This window comes from Empidonax traillii, unplaced genomic scaffold, assembly GCF_003031625.1.
Source record: "Empidonax traillii isolate 1590-97213 ecotype Southwest subspecies unplaced genomic scaffold, ASM303162v1 scaffold156:size1289327, whole genome shotgun sequence".
Classification (NCBI taxonomy): Eukaryota; Metazoa; Chordata; class Aves; order Passeriformes; family Tyrannidae; genus Empidonax; species Empidonax traillii.
In genome coordinates, this window is record NW_020955349.1 from 113,913 (window position 1) to 139,232 (window position 25,320).

The following is a 25,320-nucleotide window of genomic DNA, read 5'->3' on the forward strand; positions in this document are numbered from 1 at the left end:
TGACGGGTGAGTTCTCTGCGCTGTTTGCTGGGCTGGCACTTTTTACCTGAATCTACAATAAAAATCGTAGAGACGGTGATGACTATAAACTACTGAGAAAGACTGCTGCCTTTTCCCACCATTTCCTAATTACAGTCTAATCTATGCACCAAGGCGTGTTTTTTAAGTGACATGCCAAATTTCAAAAATCCACCAGGATGTTTGTGTGTGGTGTGTTTGGGTGCTGAGGACTCAGGCGGAGGTCCAGAGCAAGGTTTGGGTGGTGAGCATCTCCATTTTATGGGAACCGAGTTCCTAAGGAAGAATTTAAATGCCTATAGCTCCTCCTGCAAAAATCACCCCTTGGCTCAGGTCAGTGCAGAAGGAGCTGGGTCCACACCTGCACAGTCCTGGAGGGTGTTGCTCAAGGTCAGCAAAACAGAGCCACTCTCCCGAGCCCCAACCACCTTTCGCGTCTCCAACACTGCTGTTACCTCCTTAGATTGTTATAACATTACGCATATTATATATAATTAACATAATACTTACATAAGACAAATAAGCTATACATTTATACAAGATTGCATATTATAATACTGACATTATTGTTAATCATTATTAAGCAGGCTCAGACAGTGTGACTGCCTGGCTTCCAGAGAGCTGCTGTGCATCCCAGGGGTGCCCCCCACGTACCCGTGGGGCTGCATTCTCCAGGTGTGTGGTGTCCACTGCAGTGCCCAGTGTCACTGGGCCAGACTCTGCCTTCTTCAGGTTCTCCTTCACCTCCACCAGGCTCAGCTCCAGGTCCACCCTCTGGCTCTCTTTCCTTTTGCATTCTTCGTCTATCTCCTTCAGCCTCTGCTCCAGGCTCTTGTCTGTGAAAGGAGGGGTATTGTGGTGCTTGCCGGGAACTCGGGGAGTTCGTGAGGGGAGGAGGGACTAGGGCATGTCCTGTACCTTTTCCTTATGTTTTGCCCTAAGAGGGACTGTGGCAGAGCAAGTTCTTGCTCTAGTGCAACCTGGGCTACATGGTTTGACTCAAAGCACCACGTTCCCCCCGCCCCTTCTGGTCCCAGGTAGGCCAGGTTCATCGCCCCCTTTCCCCGCAGTCCCTTGGCCCATTTCCACACATCACACCTTGCCCTGCTCTACCTGTGCTGCTCCCAAGCATTTCCTTCAGCTCCCGCCTCTCCTTGCGTAGCTGGGTGAGCTGAGCCCGGATTTCATCCTTCTCCTTCTCCAGTCGTTCCTTCTCCTCTGTGAACCGCTTCACCTCCGCCTCCGTCCTGTTCTTGCCCAGCTTGGTTTCCACTGCTGCTGCTGGAAACACAGCACACCAAAGCAAGCTCAGCCAGGGGGGAAAAAACCAGGAGGGAAACCTTTCCAGGTGCTTGGAAACAACACACATGAGGGTCTGGAAACTCACCAACCAGGAGACTCATCAGCCCCTCGGGCACTGTAAAGCTGCTCTACAGCAGCAGCCAAACCACAGGACGCCACCTCCCTCCAAGCCCCTGCTGCTGAGGCACTCCCTGGCCACCTGTGCAGCCCACTCACCTGGCAGTGGCATCTTGGGCCGGTGTGCAGGCACCAGCTGGGGGCTGCCCGCTGGCACTGGGCCCGCTGGCACCTCGGGGGCTGGCTGGGGGAAGGCGATGTTCTGCTGCTGGGGCTGGATTTTGACAGCAGGCACTCGTGGCAGCCCCTCCTCGGGCTCTGGCTTCTCTGGGTGTTTCTGGGGAGGGGAGAGGAAGTGGGATGATGTGGTGGGGGGAGCCAGCTTGCTGATCAAGCCTGGCCCTGCACCACAGTCTGGACAGTACCTGCTCCGAGGGCTCCATCGCCTTGGCACAGGGCTCGGCTTCCTTAGCCACGAGGGCTGTCTCAGCTGTGCTCTCTGCAGCAGCCTTGCTGGCAGCCCTTTCCAAAGATGGTGAGCTGAGGGGTGAAGGCTGGCATGACATCCTGCCAGCACAGTGAAGGAAGGACTTTACTGGGGTGAGATCTAGATACACTCTGTCTTGGTCCCCTTCCAATTTGCTCTCATTCTTGGGTACTTCTTCCTGAAAAAGGAGAATGTTCCCCTGAAAAGGGACCATCTGCTGCAGTCAGAAGTACAAGAAACATCTCGCTGCAGAGCAGTGGTATCTCAAACAAGCTGGAGTATTTTCCAGAAACCTTGGAGAAACTAAACCCCTGTTGTCTACGTCATTCCATGCAAGGCTTTTTGGTGTACTGAAGCGAAGGCCCCTGCTGTTCTCCTTCTTTAGGTCTCTGATGGTAGCAGCAGCCCCAGGCAAGTATCTCACACTGTTGTATGTCCAGCAACCCCTGCCAGATTCTTTGCCTTTCCTGGGATAACAGGCCCTATTCCAGCATGACCCATTGTTCTTGCTCAGCTTGAAGACACACAGACCTTGCTCCTACAGGCAACAAAACCCCACTATCTATTATGAAATAATCCTGGCTGTTTGCTGATGGAAACTTTATCCCAGCTACCTACAGCACCTTCCTGGAAACCTCTTCCCCGTTCCCTAGAAACTCCTCTCCAGCATTTGCTTCTGCTCCATTGCAAAAGCCAGGATTTCCCCAGGGTCTGGGAATCCCCTTCATCACGGCTGGGAAAAACTTCCCCTTTCACCGCTGGAGACTCCCCATGGCCAGATGTTTGCCCGTGGTCCCCACAGAGCTCACTGCAGCAGGGTCTGTGCCTGTGGCCCTGGACATCTTACCACGGGCAGGTCTGGCAGATCCACGTCATCGTACAGCTCGTCCTGCTGCACCCGGCCCTTGGGCAGGTTGTCGATGTAGGCGTTGGGCTCTGAGTACTTCCTCTGCATGAGGCTGTGAACAGGCAGCGAGACATCCATCAAGAGGGATCACACTTGCTGTGTGGCTCTGCAGTGCTGCTTTTTGGGACATCCTGGCAGAGCAGGCCTGAGGTCCGGGCAGAGCCGCGCAGACCAGATGCAGGAGACGGGCAGGCAGAGCCACGCGAGCGGTGTGATCGCTGCTCCTGGTGCCCGTCAAGCAGCGCCCACCAGAGTGGAGCTGCATTTCCCCTCCACTCTTTCCTTTCTCGCCCAGCCCTTGGGCACAGCACCACCACAGCAGTGCAATCACCCTGCCCCAGTGCCCAGAGCCCTGCACCCCCCAGCCAAGCCACCCCTCGAGCCTGCCTTTGCAAGAGCCATCAGGGCACGTGCCTCTATCCCCAAGCCAAGCTGCAGCTCAGTCTAGATGCACCACAGTAGGACAATAAGTGCCCTTATTATCACACACCAAGCTTTTAAAGGAAGGGACTGAGCGGTAGCTGTGAATTTACCACCTGTTCCCACAGCAGCCAGCCTCCCACAAGTGGACAGACCCCTGCTCAGCCTTGCTTCCAGCCCCATGCAGCCCCAACCCATTACCACTGACATACAAGAAGGAATTCTTCGCAGCGCTCACAATGCAGGAAACTCTGTCAGCATCCACATAATCGTAGGTAAATTCCTCTGGGTCTGTTTTCGAACCTGACTCCGACAAGAGGAGGCCCAGCCAGTGGCCCATTTCCTCCGAGGACTTTGCCTACAGGGTGAGCAGACAGACAGGACAGGCTGCAGCAGCAGTTTCTCTGCATTCACAAGACTAATGTTGGCTAAGCCTTGGGTGGGGAAGCAGGCTGGCAGTTCTCTGGGCTTGCAAGGACAAAGATGAACTGCAGGGTATTTGTAATATACCTGAGGGTGCTCTGGGTATGGACTGATTCACAAATTTGGCAGCTACACACGTGCAGCTCTTTGCTTTACTCCTTCCTAAAGTTTCTAGTCAGTCTGCATTTTTCCTTTCGCTGGTGATAACTCAGCTGCCTACAAGAGTAAGAGAAGTCTCTGTGGCTGGAGATGCTGGCTGGGAACAGCTTTGGGTGTGGGTTTTATTTTGCGCCAGCAGAGTGCAGCAATGGGATTGCCAAAACAGGCAGGCAAGGAGACCCGAGCCTGTGAGGTCCTGGTGCCAGAGCCCAAACCCCGTCCAGGGCTTTTTGCACAAGGGGAGAGGAGCAGGGAATTGTTTAAAGCATCAGAGAGAGTCCCTTGCTTTAAGGTGGTCAAATTCCCAGCTGCAGTGAGCAGTTTGACACTTTGCAACATGAAGAGTTAAATACTGTGCCTTGAAGTCAGCTCTAGTAAATAGCCACGTGCACCTCCTGGTAGCAGGGGATTCTACTTGAGGCAAGAAGTGGGCTGATGCAGCCACCTTCTGCTTTGATTTGAGGAGTCAGAGCAGTGAGCACAAAGTAAAATTCAGGGCAAGGGAATATATATATATATATACTTTCCAAAGTGGAAAGCATATTTTAAGCTTTCAATCTGTTTTATTTAGCAGAGACTTCAGTCCCTGGGAAGCCTGCCAGCCAGCCAGTCTGTACATTGAGTCTGACATTGAGTCTGACATCCCAACAAAAATACAGATTCTTTCATTCACAAAATGTAAATTTTCTCAGCACCTCTTCTTCACATCTGTAACTGGGCAAAATTTCTTAGATACAGACATACCCTGCACCAGAAGCTAAACAAAACCATCTTCCAATTTCACGGCATGCCCTCAAAGTCAGTTGTTTAGCTATAAATATTCCACCCACTGGAAAAATACAGGAAATTGCTCACATTGTCCACCTCCTACTATAATCATGCTGTCGTCAGAGAGAACTAAGATTAGAGATAAACAGTCCTGGATGCAGGCAAAGGAAAGTAACAGATGGAGATGAATTCACTTGCACTTTCAGGATCAGATCTGCGATCAGTTTACTTGGGATGCATGACCCATGGCTTTGGGACTGCGTTGTCAAAAGATGAAGTTCTCGGTTCCTCCTAACCACAGACTTAAATCCCTAAAGTGACATTTTTCTTATCTAACATTAACCATCTGGAATGCAGTCCACAGAACTTAAGTATTCAAGGAGAAAGACGGGCATCTCCAAGGGACTCTTTATCCCATTTTAAGATGAGACAGCGTCAGACAAAGCCTGGATTACCAGCTAGATGGGACACATCCTAGGTGACCACAGGCAGATGAACCCAAGTCCCACACTTCAGGTTCTGTTTTGCTGGACTGAGGGCTCCTCTGGAGGACCTCACTGGCATTTAGACCTACTAAGGTACCCAAGCTGATGACTTAAAGCAGAGCTTTCTTGCACATATACACTCTACCTCCAAAATGACCCGTTCTTCCCCGTTCTGCAGGATGCGGAAGGAGTAGAGATGATCAGGGCTTGGCTCTGGGATAATTTCACAACCTGCCAGACTCAAGGGCTGCTGAGCCAGTTTGCTTCGGTTCTTGTCCTGGTAGAAATGGAGGTGACCATCTTTTATCTGACACCAACGTGACTTCCACTGGCTGTTCACTAGCACATTCAGGTAACCTGCAAGCAAACAGCTCACTTAGACATATTTTCCGTATGAGAACACCCAAATTCGTTTTTGAGATGTCTAATGGGTAAGTTACCAGACCACTACATGACATAAAGCCACAGGCAAAAATAAAGAGCAAAAGCACAAAGGCAAGCTGTCCTATCCATACAAAACAGGGAGAAAACCAAAAATATTTTCAAAATGAGACCCTTGAAATTCAGCTTAGGTTTGGAGCAGCAAGTTGGCTGCAGTGGTTGGAAGTTGGTCCCAGACTGTGAAATAGCAGCTGGCCACACAACTGTCTCCCTGCTGGCTCCCACAGCCTGGGCTGGTGCTAAGGAAGAGCAGCACAGATACCCTCTGTGTGTATGTCTGGTATTACCTGCCCTTCCTCTTGGGTCACCCTGCGAGCTATGGCCTGCCCTTGTAAGCCCAGCAGTCACCTTAATGTGCACAAGGCACCACAATCTGCATGGATTTATTGGCAGACTGTGGCCTCTTTGCTGCCAACAGCAGGACAGTCTGGCACAGGCATTTTTGAGGAGGATGATGCCTGGTGCTCATCCTGCCCTGCACACTGAGATCCAGCCCTGAGACAGGTCCCTGCAGAGGGGCTCATGCTACCACTTACTTGAAGTCTCCAAGGATCTCTCTGGGCTATCCATGGAGCTGGACTTTTTCCTCCCGAGGTTCATCAGGTTGCTCAGTTTCAGGCCAGTTGTGCCCTTCTTCTTAACTACCAGAAATGAAAAAGACACATGTGTGGCTTTCCCAGCTCACAGCCATACACACAGCCTGCTGTCCCAGCTGGGAGTCCTGCCCCAAAGCTGCCTGTACTGCTGTCCCGCACCCACAGCACACACATCCCTCACAGAGGTCAAACCTGCAACTCAGGGACAGGCTGTAACAGTCCCAAGCCCAGGGAGTCGATGATCGAGATGGCACCAGTAAGCTCAGTTAGTGATTTGTTGAAGATTCTCATCTATATTGCTTTAACCTGGTTTAGCTCTGACCAAAGGCCAGTCACTGCAGGGGCAGTGGGAATCATAGAATCATAGAATTGGGTTGGAAGAGACCTCCGAGATCCAATCCCACTGTGACTACTAGATCATGGCACTCAGTGCCACATCCAGCCTCAGCTTAAAAACCTCCAGGGATGGTGAATCCACCACCTCTCTGGGCAGGCCATTCCAATGCCTGATCACTCCCTCTGTAAAGAACTTCTTTCTAATATCCAACCTAAACCTCCCCTGGCAGAGCTTAAGCCCGTGCCCTCTTGTCCTAAGGAAGGCTCTTTGCACAGGGTCTTGCTGTACAAAACTCCTTTCACTTTCTCATACCACAAAGAATTGAATTAAAACCCATTACCCATAAACATTTACTGCATTCCGTCTTTCCTTCTATAAAACAGGGGTTCAAGGTGGGGAGAGGGAAAATTTACGTCCAAAGAGACTCTTCAGCATTTTCCTACTGAGCACATCAGTCAGTGTGTAAATAAGGTTGTGTAATCATCAGGGAATCCTGGTAAGGAATTGACTTGGATTTTCTTAGTCCAGATTTTCCTTCTCACTTTCATAACAAAATTATGAAGTCCAAGCATAAGGGGGACTCAGCAGCTGAAGTCCATTTGCTGGGTGACTCCAGTGGGTTCGCAGTATGGATTTATCTCTCTCTGACATATAGATTGGTCCCACATCCTTCTAATAGAGCATCTCCTCTTTTACTGTACTTACCTGTCCCAGCTTAAATTACACCTTCACACTAGAGCTTCACCCTAGTGAGAAGGTGTAAGCCTCCCACCGGAGGCATCTCAGCATTTCACAAAGGACTCCATGTTTCTCTGCAGACATCTCTGAGGGAAGTCACTTCAGTTGGCAGTTACGCCATCTCAAACTGTCACAAAGTGACTTGCCCAGAGACAGATAGGAACTCTGTGGTAGACCAGCTATCCCATCCAGGTTTCTCAAGCCCTATCCTGATCCTGAGAAACCTCAACATCCACCTGTTACTTCATTATGAAAAATGAAATCAAATTCACAATCAAATCGAAGTCAAATTCACAGGCAGTGAATGTGCACACCCTACATCAGGTCTATTTGAGGTGGCAGTGGCAGAAAAGGCTACACAAACAAACCCTCATCTCATGCAGGGTCAAGGGCCCATTTTCCCCGTCATTCCCAGGGTGAGGTTTTACCATCTTTTGTCTCAGCTGTCTCTGGGTGGCCGTCCGTGCTGCTCCCGCTCTCGGAGGCTGCAGAGTATCTCTCGGACACCTCCACCTGTCAACAAACACCAGACACAAGCTCAGCAGATGCACGAGATCCATTCCTCCAGACAGAATGTGCCACAAGGACCTTTTCCCCCTCCTCTTATATTGCAAAGCCCCACCTTCTCTTTAGCAGATGCTTTCACCCACACGTGCCCTGCTGGCTCCCTCTCGCTGTGCCCTTCCCACTGTTCCTGATCCACCACACACACCCCCCAGCTGGGCTCACCTCTGAGGTGACGTGGTGGCACCACTGATGTCACCCTTTGGCCTCCTACCCTGCAGCCTGGCTGGTGGGGGCATTTGGCAGTCCCTGTCAGGGGGCATGGGCAGAGTAACCGACCAGGTGCCCAAACAGGTCCATTTTGGGTGTGCACCAGAGACTTATGAAAGTTTCTTTCTCCTCCCACTGTTTTGAAACAAGCTGCTCATAGGGTAGTGTCACCTAAACCTGGAATAGAGATGGCCCAAGCCCTGTTGGCCAAGGGTCTCTGGCCCTCCCAAAGCTCTTGGTGAACACAACCATCCCATTGGATGAGATAGTGGCTGCTGCCCTGTATGGTGGGGACCCACATGTTGAGTCAGTCTGAGGGGGAAAGATAAGGCAGAAAAATTAAGATTGCAAAGGAAAATTAAGATTGTTCCAATAATGCTCCTTTTCAGCAGAACAAGGGTCTGATTACACTCATATCAGTCTTTGCTCAGGTAAATTCAGGATACCTACACTATTATTTATTGAAGGAATAGGGTTAAAAAGCCTTAGTGCTAGTTCTCTTTGTAGATATAAGAGGTACCTTTGGGTAGCTGAGGCGCTGTGAATCTGGGATGTACTGGTTGCCTTCACCGCCTCCTTCGCACAGCAGACCACTGGTCTCCTGGATTACCTGTGCAGAAGGAGAAGCCACAGCCTGTCAGAGAGCTGCAGGACCTACAGGTTTAATACTTCTCCCCCACCCAGCAGCCTGAGAAACCCATAGTTTACAGTTCCTGTGACCCTGGGGTCTGTCCTGGTGTTGCAGCAGGCAGCCAGCAGGAACTGCTGGATCCAAGACAGCTGGGAGAGGCTGCCAGCAAAGGCAGCTCAGTTGTCTTGCTGCTGTCCTGGGCTCCATGAAGGCTCCTTCTTCTGCCTCAGGGGAAGGGCCACCCCTGCCACCCCTGCCACCCCTGCCCTAAGCCTATTTATGCTGGGCATCCACCCCAGACATCCCCCTGTCACAGCAGCTGTGCTGGGAGGTCCCTACATGGACTGCAGCATGCTGAAGGTGGCAGGGAGCTGCAGGAAGAAGCTATGCCAGGACATGAAAATGAAGTGGTATATTTGTATAAAGGCTTGCAGCGAGGAAGGGAGCCAGAGCACACAAGGACAGTGCTGAGATAAGCTACAGTCTCGAAGCAAAGCATGGCAGCACCAGCAGGGTAAGTCCTGAGGGTGTCACTGACCCTGAGCCACTGCTCTGCCTGGTCTTTACTCTGCAGCCCCAGCACAATGACGTCGGCATTCGTGGGAATGATCTTCAGCTTATGCTCTTTCTTCCTCACTTGCTTTTCCTTGTGAATGACAGTGCAGCCCAGCAAATTCACGTCCAGCTGAGGGCTGTGGTCTTTGGAGCTCTTGTAGCACTGGGGAAGGAAGATGGGAGGGGGTGAGAGGCAGAGGAGGAGCCTTCCCTCTCACTCACCAGTGTGAACTCAACCCCATAAGTGACTTAGTGCCAACTACATGCATTAAATACACTGAACACAAAAAGGTCCTGTAGGTTTTACAGAGCTGTGTCCTACAAAGTACACAGACTGTGCACGTATTTATGTGCATGCACATATAATCCGAAATACCTCTCACTGCTAGAGGGTCAAGTATGTGGTCAGCGTGTGGGATAAACATCCCTTCTGCTTAACCACCTCAAACAGTTTCTCCAAAAAGTGTCCCTAGACGTTTTGGGGAATCGGAATTTTGGCCACAAATGCATCTTTGTGCCTCCCTGAGCAGTCCCATGCCTACATTCCTTCTGAAAATGGAATGGAATCCCTAGATCTCCGAGACACCTTTTTTGAAACACAGCTTCTAGAACTACTTTGTTTCTGGCAGCTTAACATGGCCTGAGGTGCCCCTTCCCTCCCCAGCTCATGCAAACAGATTGTTTTAGGCAGAGAATAGAGGATCTACCCACCAGCAACCTGGTATCCTTGATAACACACAGCTGCTTTGCCCACTGTCCCAGCCACTTCTTTCTCCACAGGAAGGCACAGATGCGGGCATCCTTCATCAGCTCAATGGTGGCCTCCGTGGATGGCCACTGATGGGTTGCTGACTTGCCTTTGCTGCTCTCTTCTTCATCATAGGATTCATAGGAACTACTAACAGCTTCACCATCTTCTATAACAAAAGCAGAGCTCTATCATTAAATACATTTTGAGAGTAACTCTGAGCCTAATGCTTTGCCTCAGCCATGCTCACACATGCAAAAGCTTCCAGTGCAGGGATGTGTCTTTTGAGGCTCTCCTACAGGAGGATAATAAACAGGAAAATAACCCTCATAGATTCTTTTCCCTTTCTACCCCAATATGAATCTCACAGCAGTATTTTGTGCCTAATAGCCTCCATTAGCAAACGCTCAAAAGACACTTCTCAGTTGACCACAAATTTGAGAACATTCCCTTAGACATTTTCTGATGTTTGCTGCTTCCTTCCCCCGCCTCCAGAAAGATGCTTTTTACACTTTTCACTTCAAGTCAAACACTCACAATTTTTAAGGCAACAGCAAACTACAATCAGCCCTTGTCCTCTGAATGTCAGAAGTACAAATGGTATTTGCCAGGCCATGCAGCAAGCAAGGATCTATTGTATTTGAGATGCCATTCCACTTTCCTGGGCTAATAGGTCCCTCTCCCTACTCAGCATCTAAGGGGCAGCAAGAGGCTTTGAAGTAACTGTTGCAGCAGCAATCCATTCTTAAAAGGACTGCTATGTTACTAGGATGAATTGGGATTTTCAATACCCAGATCTAATGTATTGTAGGTTATTGGAGTTTTCAGCTGATCATTGATACCAGACTCATCAGAAACACTAAAAATGTTCCCCCTGACTGCAGGGGGATTTGCAATGCTCTGCTGGCATTTACAGTACAGCTCTTATTCACAAGATAAGCTCACAGAGCAAGATGGTAAGATTTGGGCAGCATCTGTGCAAGGTTTTGCATTCTTGTCCTACCAAACAGCACAGAGGAGTATTGTTAAGTTTCTCTCACTGGAATTTAATTTTGATTCTCACCATATCTTAATATCTACATAAAAGTAATATTATCAGATTGGTGGAAATTAAAAAGAGGAAAAGCAGTCAGAAAAGAGATAAAGAAAAAAAAAACATTAGGAGCTTCAGTGAAAAACATTTCAGTTGGTGTTATTTTTTTCTTAAAATAAAAGGAACTGAGATGCAGTAACAAAGCTAGAGCCTTATCCCCAGTGAAATCTTACTCTACAACATCCCCCAAGTGATCAAAGCTGCATCAATTAAACTTATTAAAAAGCAAATACTCCCTTTCACAGTCTCTGAATGGAGCACACTACTGGCTCACCATCTCCAACTCTCCACCTTTTATGGGAAACCTTTATCCCCTTTCATGCACTCTCACTATGCAGACCTGGTCCACAGGCACCCTGTGCAGAAATTCAGATGAAATAAAAGTGTTGAGGTTTCTCAACCCTACAAACACCAAGAAGCTGAACCTCTCCTCTGCTAGGGCCCTTTCCATGTGCAGCAGCAGCAACGATGCCTAAGGAAACCTCATCTTCTAAATGTCCCTCCTTATCAACATGGGGCTATTGCTTACTGCCCCTCTGGCCCCTGTTGTGAGTCCCTGGTGTCCCTCACCCAGGCATTAGGTCTCAGGCTGCCACCTTTCTCCTGGGGGAACAGCAGTTTTCTTCCATGTTCTCAGTGGGAGTCCTGGCTGCTCTTTCGTGCATCAACCACAACCTCAAGTGTGGTTCCTCAAGAGATGAGCTCCTCTCTACTTGAAGAGCTGCAGTCATTGCTGGCCTGGTGACACTGCTATGGCCTCATGATGGAAAGGCATTTACCGGGATGTGTAACAAGGCAAACTGGGACAAACCTTGCCTGGGTGACTTGAGACAACACTGTGGTCACTACTAAGGCTCATTCAGTCCCAAGTCATCAGTGCAGCCACGACCTTGAGTGTCTTTACCTAAATCCACTTCTCCTTTTCTATTTGTCTTCCCATGGCCTCCCAGGGAGCTAAATTCATGAAGCAGGAAGCTCCAACCCTCTCAATACAGCCAAGCTGCCTCTACCCCTTCAGCCATTCACCAAACAGCTACTTGTCAATACAACCACTGTTACCACATATCAACTCCACATCAGTGACAGAACCAGGGGAATAAAAGCTAGGGAAGTTCTCTTCATTGTCATCCTGAGCACAGAGAAAGCCACAATAAAAATAACACCTTGTATATATAACAGGCAGGGAGAGGGGAGAGGTGGTTACCCTCCATGCAATGCCAGGGGGAGGTACCTAATAACCTTTGCTAAACTGAGTTTTTGGGGATCTTTTGGTGGTAGTTTTTTTTGTTGTTGTAAATAAGGCACTTTAGGTTTGGAAAGCATGCCATACCCATTGTTATTGTGGCATAAATAACGCCCTCAGTAACCTGCAACCCTGGCCGGGGTCCAGCCGCAGCAAGCCTACCAAAAAGACCTGCACAATCAAAAGGAAAGAGAAAGGGAGACAAAGAGAGAAAGCCACAGATAAGCAAATGCAGAGAACAAGGGTGTCGATCCGGCTCAGCTCCCGGGCTCCCCTTGGCCAGTGAGGCTGCCCCATCCCTACACAACATATGGATGGTGAGACTTCAAACAGGGACATTTTCAACCCATCCCCTCAAACAAGGCGATTGCCTTTAAAACTGAATCGTTGTCATCGTAATTAAAACCAGCCAGGGCAGAGGAGCTGTTTCAGCCAGAATAATTATTGCTCAGCTGGCAGCCACAGCCGCCCCTTGCGCTTTCACTCCGCTTCTTATCGCACCCTCCCATTATGCAAAGGGGGCGATAACGATTTAACACATTTCAGCCAGGGAGGGGAGGGAAAGCAGCAGCATTTGCTGGAGCTGTAAAATGAAAGGCAGAGGCATCCCCAGCGGAGAGGCGGGAATCCTGCTGATGAAAGAGGGACTGCAAGACCCAGCAGACTCGCCTGCCTGCTTCATTTTAATTAATACACCCACGGTTTGTTACAGTGCCTCGCACTCCCACCTCTGATGCTGCACGAAACCTCTATCTCCTCAGCCCATCTGGAAGCTTGCTTTGATGTCCTTTCTTGGCAGTGAACCCACTTATTTTAGTGGTGTTCCTATTTTTGTTTGATTTCACTACGCCCATTTGTTTGGGGACATATGGGTGTCTTCCAAGGCTCATGCTGTAATACTGCTGGAAACTGTATCGGAGACAGATTTATTACAAGATCATGTAGTGACAGGACAATGGGAAATGGGTTCAAACTGAGAGAGAGTAGATTTAGGCTAGATATTAAAAATTTTTTTTTTACCGTGAGGGTGATAAGGAACTGGAACAGGTTGCCCAGAGAAGCTGCGGATGCCCCACCCCCGGAGGTGTTCAGGCTGGATGGGGCTCTGAGCAAATCTGGTCTGGAAAGCCCCCCTTTCCACAGCAGGGGGGCTCGAACTAGATGATCTTTAAGGTCCCTTCCAGCTCAGGCCATTCTATGAAACATCACCAGCAGCTCCCTGGACTGCTGGCACCTTCCCTATCCAGCCTGTGGGGAAAGGGGGGTGAGCACAGAAGGCTTGGGGGGTTACTGGGGTCAGGCTTTGGCATCTTTGGGCAGGGCAAACCCATGCATGTTCAGACTGCCTTTTAGCAACAGCAGTCACACCAAGGTCCCAAGGCAGTTGCTAGCAATGAGCATCACTCTGTGTAGGACAGGTACAAGGTTCTATCAGCACTTGATAAGTCAAGTTGTGCTTGTTGAAACAAAGGGCAGGACATGGACCTGCGGGTTTGCCCATGCACCATGGGATTTGCAGCCTGATCTCAAGGCAAACTGGGGCACCAGCATTGCTGCCCTGCCTCCTCTCTGCACAGCACACCACACTTCACCTTCTCCCGAGCCCCTCCAGTCTCCTCCTGCTGCACACCTGCTGCTCCACATCTTTCCCTGCTCCTTCTGGCTCAGCCCAAGGCACCACCTCAAACATGAAGCTGCCAAAAAGCACAGAGACTCTCAGTGACACAGTTCTGCCCTCCTTCTCACACAAACCACCTTAAAAGCCATCGGCATTGTAGTACACCCGGAGGTTTGTGTAGGAGGGACCTGCTGGGGCCTGCAGAGGGGACCTGCGGCTGAGCAGTCACAGGAGGCAAAGGCACCACACATGTCAGGGGTGAGAGGCTGCCTGGAATCCTACATCCCATCCCTGCTGGCTTCACAGGCTCCTATCTCCACTTACAGCTGTGTCACTGCTCAGTAAAACACTGAGCCCACTGGTACAACAGTTCACAGCAGCCCCAGAGAGACCCATCAGCACCCAGAGCTGCCTCACTTTGACAGTGCTCCCATCACATGAGCTTTCCTCCCTTTTTGCAGGACTCTAAATTACCATTTCCTTAGGCATCTGACTGGCCTAGATTTCAGTGGATGGTGAGTGTATTTGTGCCTCTGAGCAGCAGGTTACCAAGGAAAAGCAGAGGTGGAAGCTGTGTGTGTGTGCTTATCGCTCCTGCCAGCCAAGTCTCTGAACTCAGGGAGGGTTTATGGAGCTGCCTGGACAACGTAAACTGGGTATCCCAGCACATGGATCCAGGGCTGTACTCCAGCTAATCCAGCATATGTCTTTTTCTGCCATGGTTCTTAACACATTATCCACTTCCCCGGTGTGCAGCAGGGGGGAAAAAACCCCCTCCATTTATCTTCCAGTGCAGGCAACTGGGATCTCCTGCCATGGGGATGAGGCTGCAGCACCTTGTGCTGCCCGAAATGTCAGAGAGCTTCACCTCCTGTGCCCTGTGCATCACAGCCCTCACCTCAAGCCAAACAACCCAGAGCATTTCAGCAAAACACATGGCAGAGCTGGGGGACTTCTCCTCTGCACCCCAGCCACAATGAGCCTGCATCTTTTCTCACCTGAGCAGGGGTCTGTCTTCCTGTTCACTGCTGTAATGCAGTTGCAGACAAATTGGGATGGTTCGGTCAAATGAAGATCTTTTCACATCTCCCTCGTTTTGTTTAGCACTGTAAGTCCTCATGAGAACAGCGACCCATGCTGAGATATGAGCTGTCCTGGGGTGCAAGGTGCTCACAGGCAGTGAGGGCTGTTCAGATTCATCAACCCTCGGCCACTTCCAACAGTGGCACAGCTGGTGCTTCCCTGCCAGGGAGCTTCAAAGCCCAGTGGTGCACACTGGGGCTGCAGAGGACTCAGCTTCTCTCAAAAGCAGCTCAGACTCAACAGCCATGGGTTTAGATCCAAATCTTTTACCCTTGAACTCTCACTTCTTTGCTTGCCTCAACTCTCCCCTGCTCAGCTCTGCCCCGTGCCACGCACTGTGCTGCAGACGAGGCTGAGGAGCAGACATCTGCTTCTGCAGCAGAGCGATACAATCTGTCTCATTTGTGCTTAAATGGATTACAAAGCGATGAGGAGATCAGCTCTGCCATCAGATCAGAGGAAGGCAATCTCTCATGACGGGTGTTCATCAAAAGAAGGATGCAGGAACTCATCTTAAAAAGTGAGAATCTGGGAGCTCAGCCTGCATGCAGCCTTTTCCTCCACAGGGGTGGGGAACCCACAGGGGACAGGTGTGGGTGGCACTGCTGAGGACATGGCTGGGGGTGCTGACCCAGGCAGAGAGTGTGTGCGGAGGGAACACACACGCTGTCCCCTCACACGGAGCGTAGCTTTTGGTTAAACTGCCACAAGAGACAGAGCTGAATAAATAGCCAATTATAAAAACGGTTATCACTCCTCACAGACCAGCAGAGCCATGCACTTTGAGCCCCAGGAGGACAATTAGAGCACTAGGACATGAATGCAAGCCACCACAGCTTCACCACTCACCCCTGAATAGAAACTTGTGTTAGACTACAGCCTATCTGCCAGAAAAACATCAAGGCAAAGAGAACCCGAATGGTTCGTAATGTTTTACACCGATGTTATACTGACCCAAGAACACCACTTACTTCTACAGGAAAGTTAAAATTTGAGTAATTCAGCAGTCTTTGTTTTCCAACTAGCATTAGATCTGTAATACCAAGTGTGATGAGCAGCAGAAAACAAACTTGTCACATAAGCTGTAAGAAATGTCTGTGCTTTCATTTACTCATTCTTATAAACCTCAAGTCCTCCATCTCCCACACGAACCCCTGCCCCCAAGAGTTTTACGATATACCATTTACAGAGATGTCATATGGCTCAGCCTCTTCATAATATCCCTCTGGGGATTCGATTTTGGGGACTGGAGGTTGTTTTGTTTCAGGCATCTGCAAAACAAATACAGAAGAGAAAAATGATTTAAGGTAAAAACATATCCTGGAAAACAATGGGGCACTCTTTGTTTTTTAGCACTCAAGTGCATCCCAGTAGATGAGATCTTTTAGATGTGTACACCAGGATGTGGTACAGTTAGCTCAAATATAAAGAAGTTCTTTGAAATTACTGTATAATTGTGTCATAAATGTTACTTTCTTTCATACTGCTGAAAGCCCTGTGAAGATCAACTCACAGCAGCAATTGCAACCCATTGGCCTTACCATGGACTGGGACTTCTGCCTGCTGCACTGCCCCCCCCCCCTCAAGCTGCTCATCCTAACTGGGGATGATCCCCTGTGCTATGGATTATCTTATCAGGGAAGCAGAAGGGAGAACAATTGGTGCAATCTTGGCTTTACACTTAAAAGTGCAGGCTGAGCGGTCGCTGGTCGTGACTCCAAGTCTCTGACTGACAAGAGCTAAAAATCTCCACTTTAGGAACTATATCAAGAGCTTTTAATTGTGCTCTGAACAAAAAATGAAGGAAATGGATAAACAGCACTGATGGAAAATAAGCCTTTGAAAGGAGTCCAAGTTCTGGAAAATCCCTGTGGTGCCTGCCAAACCCCTCCCTAAACACAAGCAAGGAGTGGCAGGAAAAACGGTGCCTTGATCCTTTAGAAATACCAACAGATGAGAAAAAAAAAAAAAAGTGAAGTTAAGAAACAAACTTTCTACTTTTCAGGTATTTCACATAGCTGTTGAAGGTCAGAGCAGCTTAAGGCAAGATCAATCCATTTGCAGCACGCCAGTATCATCAAATGCAGGTTCAGAGCTGCCCAACCTGCCCTGGACATGTGCACCTGGACATTTACACCTTCCTGCTACTGGTGCCCAGAAGCAGAAAGGAAGCTTTGAAGGAAAAGGTTTTCTGCCAGCAGCAGCCCAGGAAGGGAAGCTGCTGAGCCTGTCGGAGCGAGGAACCCTGACCACACCAGAGTCATGAGTGGTGTGCTCCCATGTGGGTGAGCTGCCCCTGGCTCTGCCAACTTCCCAAACTTCTCTAGTGTTTTGGAACAAAAACTCCTCCTTAACGTGGGTCTGCCAGATGCTGTGAGCAGACTCTGAGCTTGCATTCTGGAGCCACGTAGGACACTGCTGGAAAGCACTTGCCCTGCAAAGACTTAAAGGTTTAGGAACTTGTCCTAATGTGTTAAATTAAAGAAACAAAGGCAAACCCAGTCACTCCAAGCTTTCCCTAATCCCTTCCCTGGCCAGGGAATGTGTTTGTAATTGCCATCTGTGGTGGCCTCCTGCGTGTAGCCAGCTCACATTCTGCTATGACCATAAACAAATTGCCTACACAAAGAAACGCTGTGGGTTTATTTGACACCATCCCACAAGTGTCAGGGAAGGGGTTGTTCTGTTTTGTTTCCTACAGACAATGGAAGCCAACAGGGACTAGGTGGGACTGCACCTTAGCTGCCCCAGAAGCTATTTTTTTCCTCTTCTCTTTCTCTAAGAGTGTGGAGTTGTTTTTCTCTCTAGTTTAAGTCAAAGGGTATATATTGTGCCATTTAAAACCATCCTGGCCCTTGCAGAACCCTTGCTGGCCCTTGCCTGTTGCACTATGGCACAATGAGCACGCAAATACAACCACCTTGGGCATCTACATCCGCCCCACGTGACTTTCTCTGTGCATGGCTGTGAAAAAGAAAGGAGCTGCTGCAGAGGAGAGGTCACCAATGTCTGAGCCACAGCCTGCAGAACTCATTGTTTAAAGGTTGCTTTGGGACAAATCCAAAGAAATTAGTGGGATCCAGCTGGGCCACCCCTGTTGGGTTGGCCACTGACTGCTGGTGTCAGCGGATACCAGGGACAATCTTCTGTGCAGAGCTTTATCACCAGATTTCTCCTGTGTCTCAAAAGACAAGTGTGCAGCAACACCACAGGGTGCCTTAGCATCACCAAGCCACAGAAAACTCCACAGAGCTGATCTGAATGCCTCTCCTAAGCTCCCAGTTTCTGTGTAAGGAGTTGTGCTCCCTCCTCCACCTCCGCTCCTGCCCACATTGGAAGCCGCAAATGCAGATAGGGAAAATCCATTTTTCCACCAACAGCAATTTCCACACATTAAAGCTCTCCCCAGCCCTGCTCCTTGAAGGACACTCAGATATCTTTGCTGCCAACAGCTCACTGCCACTCAGATGCTCACAGTGAGGAGGTGCATGACTGCTGCATCCAAGGAAGGTTAGCTCCAATGGTAAGAAGGTGGGAGAAGGTCATTCCCAGTACAGGTCTATGAGAAGACAGGTGGCTTAGGTACCCTTCTCAGCTCAAATCCAAGACTATTCTTTTCCAATTCCCTCATTAACTTCCTGATTGCCCAGTCAGAAAGCAGGGCTGCACCAAGCACAAATGAAATGCCTTACAGACACCCAAGACACATGCTGCTGCTTCCCCAGTTGTGCTTTCATTCCACCACACTGCTGTACTCCTGCCCACCACAAAACCCAAAGCCAAACAACAGTTTCTGCTCTGGTCACTGCTCCCACTGCTCCCAGGCAAACCCAGCTCCAGTACTGTATTTCCAGCCAGCTGCGTGGGCAGAGCCCCCTGGGGCTGGAGCAGCTCCCAGCAGGCAACCACACTGCATCCGGGGGTTTGTCAGCTCATCCCATCCTACCCCCTTGTTTTCCCAGCTTCTCCAGTTAACTCCAGCTGAGACACAGCCCTCTGGGCGAAAGTCCTGGGGCCTCACCCTGCCCTCCTCCCTGGGAAAGGAACAGATCCTCCTTTGTGGTTGATGGATGCACCATCCCATCCTCCTCCATGCCTCCCCCTCCTCCCCATCCATACTCCCAGCTCTCCTTTCCTTTCACATCCTGAAATCCCAGCTACAGCAATTCCCACATTGCATCAACTGCTGAACAACAACATCCGGGGTCTCAAGGATGGCCCGTGCCTCTCTAGAACAGCCAGGCTGGCTTGCTGGCACGAAGACAACATCTCACTGAAACCTGATGGTGTTTAACTGATTTATAGCTGCCCTACAGAAAAACCTACAGTGCCAGAAACTTCTCCTCGGAGACCTGTGGGCTGTGCAACCAGCATAACACCAGCACCAATGCAGAGACAGCACCAGGTGCTGCAACTGTAAGCAAACCTCTGGTAATGGCCAATCTGAGGACTCTGCCAGCAAGGGAGATCCTGATCCTTCCCAGGGACCACCCCAGCACCCTTCAGCTGAAGGATTTCTGACTTTTACAAGTTCACATAAAGCCGTCCAGGCACAGCTGCTTTACCACTCCGGGGAGATTTCCAAAGCAACAGCCAAGAATCACCGTCACCTTTGCTTCATTGAAAACCTCACTTCTCCTTCTTTGGGCCTGGATTGCCACGCAATGGATGTGGGTCTCCCCAGCAGGGAACACAGCCCAATTTTCACAGTGCTCCTGCACACTCACAGGAAGCCCAAGGCTCCCACAGCTGCCTGCTCCATCTGTGCACAAGCCTTGGGAACCACGGGGGTTTCTGGATGCCCAGCCATCCCCGGCCACCAGCTAGCTGCAGGGCCTGCACCAGCCACACACTGACCTGCAGTCTACATAAAGATGAAACATACAGCTGGAAACCCCTAGTTCAATATTTTATTATTATTTTTTAAATAAACCTCACCAGGACTCTTTGCCTCACTCACTCAGGTGGGCAGAGGTCTCCGCATCCAGCCATGCTGCACAGTGCATGACAACAGTGAAGCATCAAGGGGTTCAGATCTCCAGGAAAGTGAAGGATGTACAAAACTTACCTTTGGAGGGGGGAGGTCTGGCAGGCTCTTCTGAGGAGGCGACAGATGCAGTCCTGAGTCTCCATTGGTCAAGGAGTTTCTCTGATCCAGCACTGCAAGCCAGAATCACAATTATATTGATGACATGAGGCACCTCCCAGCAGAACACTCGCTACCCTGGGCTGTGCTGGAGCAGCGAGGTGCTATTTCAGGAGGCAGCACAGTGACAATTACAGGCAGTGCTGCAGGGCCACCATGTCATTTTAGGCCATAGCCAGGAATGTGAAACTAGGACACCCAGCAAAAAAGCTGACCTCTGGTTTTAGGGCATGTTTTCCCTTATATGAAGGCCAGACTCGCTGCTGAGACTTTAAAGGGTCTTGAGAAGCAGCATGGGCAGACACTACACAGTATCTGGAAATCCACAGCACTTTAGTCCTTGCTAGCTCTGATCCTTGCTGCTGTGAGCATGACAGGTCAATGACTATCCGCTCCTCTGCTGCCTTTCTCAAGCACCAACCTGCTCCCAGGGTAAATTGCAAAGGTGGCTTTTCAGATGAGTGCACAAGAGCTTAAAAAATCCAGCCACGAACAGAACAATCACTGCTGAGGAAAGAGCTGCCCTTGAAGCAGCCAAGGCCAAACATTTGAAAGGGCATATGGCAGCACAACTGCTCCAGGCGATCTGGGTCTGCCTCTGGAAAGTCAGATTTTCCAAGCAGCTGAATGCAGAGTGATTCAGTAGCTGGAGGGGTTACACTGAAGGCTCAGAAAACTTGTGTTCAGCCCCTCTTCCTCCACCACAGAACCCTTGGGTGGCCTCAAACAAGTGCCCAAATCCCATGACCTCTGAGACAGTGCAATGCAGTAATGCTCAGAAAATTATGGACTTTGAAGGCATCAACTTGTGCAGAGGGAAAGTTCCCTTTTACAGTGTTTGTCATCAAATACCTTGGAGAAATGAGTCTAAGGTGTCCAGATATTGCAAGTCCAGTAAGTTAAGTAGGGGAATTAGGTCCAAAATCTGGAGTGAGCTGATGCTGCAGCTCCCCAGTCACCTGCTGATGCTCCAGCCACATTCCCCAGGCACACACAGAAACCTCCAAGGCATCACACAGTGCCCAGCAACAGTCAGCACTGTGATCAGAAGATATGAGCTGGAACTTTGCTGCGTATTTCTGGGCTTTAAAAATAGAAGCTGGAAACCACATTACTCTGTTCACAGGGCTCAGAAGCCACAATGACAGCTCTGACCTGCCAGGCTGCAGCCTGCAGCGCCTGGCCCGATGGCACAAAAGTCCAAAACACGTCTCTTGTGACAGATTTCTCCCTTTGATGCTGGTCTCCTGGTCATCAGCACTGGCTGACTTCGGTAAGTCATGAGGACATAGAGGTCTGTGGATGAACAGACACCATCTCCAAGCAGCTGTCTGCACCCCACAAGTAGGGCTGCTGGATGTCTTGTAAAGCTCACACTAAAGCAGGTGAGACTGTTCAGAGTAAAGCAGGCGAGCCTATGACAACAACTGATCACAGGGAGATCCACCTGCCAAAATAGCCCATGATTATACTGCCAGAGTCGTACCTACAGGCTGCTGTTGGAGGTTGTTGGCCTTTTCTGTAAAGGAGCAACAACGTGGCACTCTCTTCCCTGGCTACACATACCAGCACCATATCTCTCAGGCTGTTTCCTTACTGAGATGGGAGGGAAGGAGAATTTTTCCCTAGACGAGCATTAACACTTTGCAAGTGTCCTCTGATAAAGAGGTCTCCCTAAAACCTGGAGTTTGGAGAGAATTTAGAAAAGATAAGGAAGAAGAAACCCCAGCCAAAATCCTGCTAAAATTCACATCTGTACTAACTGTTATTTATCTGTGCTCTCTGTTCTTTGTAAAACTGAATGTCGCCTGGTATTTGGGCTAAGAGGACTTCAGTGTCCACCACATCAGTCCCATCTCCCAGACTCCTGCCCCACAGTGCTGACTTCCAGAAGGAGATGGCATATGGCTCACTGAAGAGCCCTGTGGACTTTCAGGGTAGAGACTTACTGTGTTTCTCTAGTACACGAGATCAAGTAAATGCTGGTGCCTTCATCACCCACAGCAGTGAATTCAATTAATGTGCCATAAAAAGGCACCTCAAAAGCAGCGTTGTGTTCAGCTTAAATCCTCAGCGATGAAATTGCAAGCAGATGCAGAGAGCGGTGAAATTCAGTTTTTGTAGAAATAGCATACTTTGAAGTTTGGAGGTGGGACTTTTGGAGCTGATGTACTACCACTTTGGAAAGCACTTCACCCTACACTGCTAGAGCACGCTCAAGCACACTCGAGCACAGCTACTGTGGTGGAGAAACTCTGCAGGGCACGAGGGGTCCTGTTGGCCTCAGCCACAAAAGCGTGGTCCCCCCATCCCATCAGAGGCCTTTGGTGCACAGACTGGCAGTAGCTGAAAGGGGCAAATGGAGCTTCATAATCACTGGGAGATCCATATCATACCCCCTACCCCCAGTGGGCACCGGGGCCCCCTCTGCCTGCTCGGCCTGAACCTGCAGGCACAGACCTTTCCATCCAGTTACAGAGGCAGGATCAGGGTGTAACACCCAGCTGCAGCTGTGGCTAAGATCCCACACATGTCTTACTGACTTCAGCATTTCCAAATAACTCAGAAGTTTTACTTGGAATAGGGAGGTTGTTGAAAACAGAGAAAGAGAGAAGTGCCAGGTCCCACAGGGAGTGACTGAGTGGGCAGGCTCATGGCCTTGATAGGGAAAAGTCTCAAATAAAAGAACCTAAACCCAAAAATAAAGTTTTTGAAATTTGCCCTGTGTTTCAGCATGGTGGATGAGTGCAAGCCTTGCTTTATCCACCCAAATGAACTCGTATAAAGAGACATTTCTATTGCTGCTCAGCTGCTGGGTGCCACCAGGAAGCTCTGTGATCCTGTTATAGAGCATTACAGCATCACCCAGAGGGCCCTGTCTGGAGGTCATGCTGGGGCTGCACGTGTAATCTGGGAGGACATCCTGTCTTCAGGGACTTTTGAAGTTAACCCAAATTCAGCTGCAGGTAGTTTAAAGAACAAAACAAAGCAAACAAACAAAAAGCCCCGCCACAAAGCAACAAAACCAAAACAAACAACTGCGGAGGTGGAGTGATCCCAACCACTGCAGGACCTGCACATTAAGAGCAGGCTGCACTGAGGTGTCCTTGTCTCATCCCTTTTGACTGGAAACTCTGGGCTAGGATCAGCCTCTAACTAGGTGTGCATTAAGGACGCTGTGTCGCTAATGATCGCACTCCACACAATTATCAAGAACAACTTTCATGATGAACTTCAAAGAGGAAGAACATTTTTAGGCAATTACCTTCCTTGCTGCGTTACAAATTCAAAACCTGGGAAATCTGAATTGGAAATGAATATTTTATCTAGGTTTAGTTTCTTGGCTTGTACACCACAGAACTCTCGCATCCCTGGGAGATGAAGGTGCTCTGCCTGTGCAGATGGTGAGGGTGCAAGCTTTGCCCCAGGAACTTGCCTCAGGGATGACACAGACCGTCTGGGCCAGAGCAGAGCAACACAGCAAAGAATACACATACTTTTTGAGGTCTCAAAGAGGTGAAGTGACTTGTTTTGCAGCCAAAGAAAGCATGAAGGCTTCTTTAAATATTTCAGCCACTGGAGCTTCAAGCCTTAGAAGGCAACAGTTTTATCCCAAAATAACGACCTCCAAAGTGCTACTTCCAGGAATAACCTCACAGTGTTGGCAAGGACTGCTATTTCCAAGGGAATGTTATGAAAATGGAAGTCCTTCCACACCATCAACTGCACCACAGCCCTCAGAGCTGCCAGGGTACCAGAAGAGGAAGGCTTCATCACCCTGTTAGACACGATGCAAACATTAATTTTTAGCTCCCTACCTTTATCTTGTTTGTCTTGGTCACCCTGCTGTTTATGGACTGTCACTTTGTTCATATAAATATACTCCTCATCGCCACCTGCAACCAAAGGGAAAAGTGAACTCTATAACCACACGTTGCTTTTACACTGCTAAGTTTTTCCACAAGGACAGATGTAAAAAGTGTCTCTGCTGAGTACATTTGAGGAGGGAATGTTGGTTGAGAAAACGTGCAGGAAAAACCCCAAGCAATAATAAAAAGCAGAAAAATTAAGTGCTTTATAGTCAGGAAATTCCGTAAGTTAAAATTTCTACTTAAACATTAACTTGGCCAAACAGTACATCCTGTGTATCTTACAAAGTGGATTAAATAAACTTAAGATTTAATATGGAAAACAGAAAGGATCAGGAATCTTGGGAATCCTTTGCTTGTAGAGCTGGACACATAACTATAGTAATTTTACATAAACAATTAGAGGTCACTGCAAAAATAAACTCAGTTTCATTTTCTCCGTCTAATTTTCATGTCTCCTCTTCCCACCAGCCTCCACAAAAATGCTGCTTCAAGACCCTGCAGCAATTCCCATGACAGCCCACTGCCCCATCCTTGGTTTTCCACGCCGTACCACTGGACTTGGTGTAGACTCGTAGAAGGTCGGAGAGGAAGCTCTTCTTCACAACAGCAGTGCTGCTCAAGTTCTCCTTGTCCAGTATCCTCAGAAAATCTTCAAGCTCTGTGAGCAGCTGCTCGAGAGCTACAACAGAAACAGAGACAATTTTTGGCAAAGCAGTTGGGTTGAGTGTCAAAAGAGGACATACATCAATTCCATGTGTTCCAAGACTCTCTGCATTTTTCTGCCCAGGAATAATTAATATTTACTTTTCCAGCTTGAGCCCTACCTCTATTTTTGGAAAGAAAGTGGGTCCCAAACTGAAAAAGTCTCTGACTTCCCTTAGTCTGTTCATACATCAGCGAAATCCTATGTAAATACCTATTCTTCTTCCGATAGGACTTTTTCCTTAAGTGGGAAAACCTGAGGGATTCTGAGCATTAGGGCTGAGATTACATGAAAGCAGCTTGCAAGATTCTGATATCTGCATCTTCAGTCCTGGCAAACATCAATCAAGCCTCATTTGGCTTGGGATCTACAAAAGGCCCTGCCTTTTTCTTCCTCTTTCTAAGCCTCATCCTTATTTGGAAGGGATGGGGCCCTGAGCAACCTGGTCTAGTGGAAGGTGCCCCTGCCTGCAGAAGGCAGGTTGGAACCAGATGATACTTAAGGTCCCTTCCAGCACAAACCAATCTACGATTTTATGATTCATTCTATGATTATTTCTCTCTCTGTATTGATTTGAAAACGTTTATTATGTGTGTCTTCCAAAAAGACCGCCAAAAAAAAAAAAAAAATTCCCCAAAGCCCCGCATACATAAACCACAATTCAGAAGCTTCTCAAGCCATCTTGCTTGGGTAGTGGCCTCACAGATCATTGTGCC

At 49.1% G+C, this 25,320-nt stretch overlaps 1 protein-coding gene across 5 annotated transcripts in view; it reads right to left on the reverse strand.

Annotated features, from left to right (window-relative positions):
- The window catches only part of AFAP1L2 (actin filament associated protein 1 like 2), a 70,815-nt gene that overhangs the window by 3,126 nt on the left and 42,369 nt on the right, over nucleotides 1–25,320 (reverse strand). For 2 of the 5 annotated variants that reach the window (XM_027884856.1, XM_027884854.1), the window contains exons 2-18: nucleotides 24,452–24,580; nucleotides 23,848–23,925; nucleotides 19,952–20,043; nucleotides 16,064–16,154; nucleotides 12,270–12,353; nucleotides 9,810–10,015; nucleotides 9,082–9,261; nucleotides 8,433–8,522; nucleotides 7,567–7,651; nucleotides 6,004–6,108; nucleotides 5,172–5,383; nucleotides 3,404–3,549; nucleotides 2,712–2,823; nucleotides 1,803–2,042; nucleotides 1,537–1,714; nucleotides 1,132–1,299; nucleotides 673–854 (exon numbers count right to left, since the gene is read on the reverse strand). In XM_027884856.1, the coding sequence (XP_027740657.1) occupies nucleotides 673–854; nucleotides 1,132–1,299; nucleotides 1,537–1,714; nucleotides 1,803–2,042; nucleotides 2,712–2,823; nucleotides 3,404–3,549; nucleotides 5,172–5,383; nucleotides 6,004–6,108; nucleotides 7,567–7,651; nucleotides 8,433–8,522; nucleotides 9,082–9,261; nucleotides 9,810–10,015; nucleotides 12,270–12,353; nucleotides 16,064–16,154; nucleotides 19,952–20,043; nucleotides 23,848–23,925; nucleotides 24,452–24,580 (2,378 nt within the window). The remainder of the gene's footprint in view (nucleotides 1–672; nucleotides 855–1,131; nucleotides 1,300–1,536; nucleotides 1,715–1,802; nucleotides 2,043–2,711; nucleotides 2,824–3,403; nucleotides 3,550–5,171; nucleotides 5,384–6,003; nucleotides 6,109–7,566; nucleotides 7,652–8,432; nucleotides 8,523–9,081; nucleotides 9,262–9,809; nucleotides 10,016–12,269; nucleotides 12,354–16,063; nucleotides 16,155–19,951; nucleotides 20,044–23,847; nucleotides 23,926–24,451; nucleotides 24,581–25,320) is intronic. The other 3 variants (XM_027884857.1, XM_027884859.1, XM_027884858.1) reach the window with 3 other exon arrangements.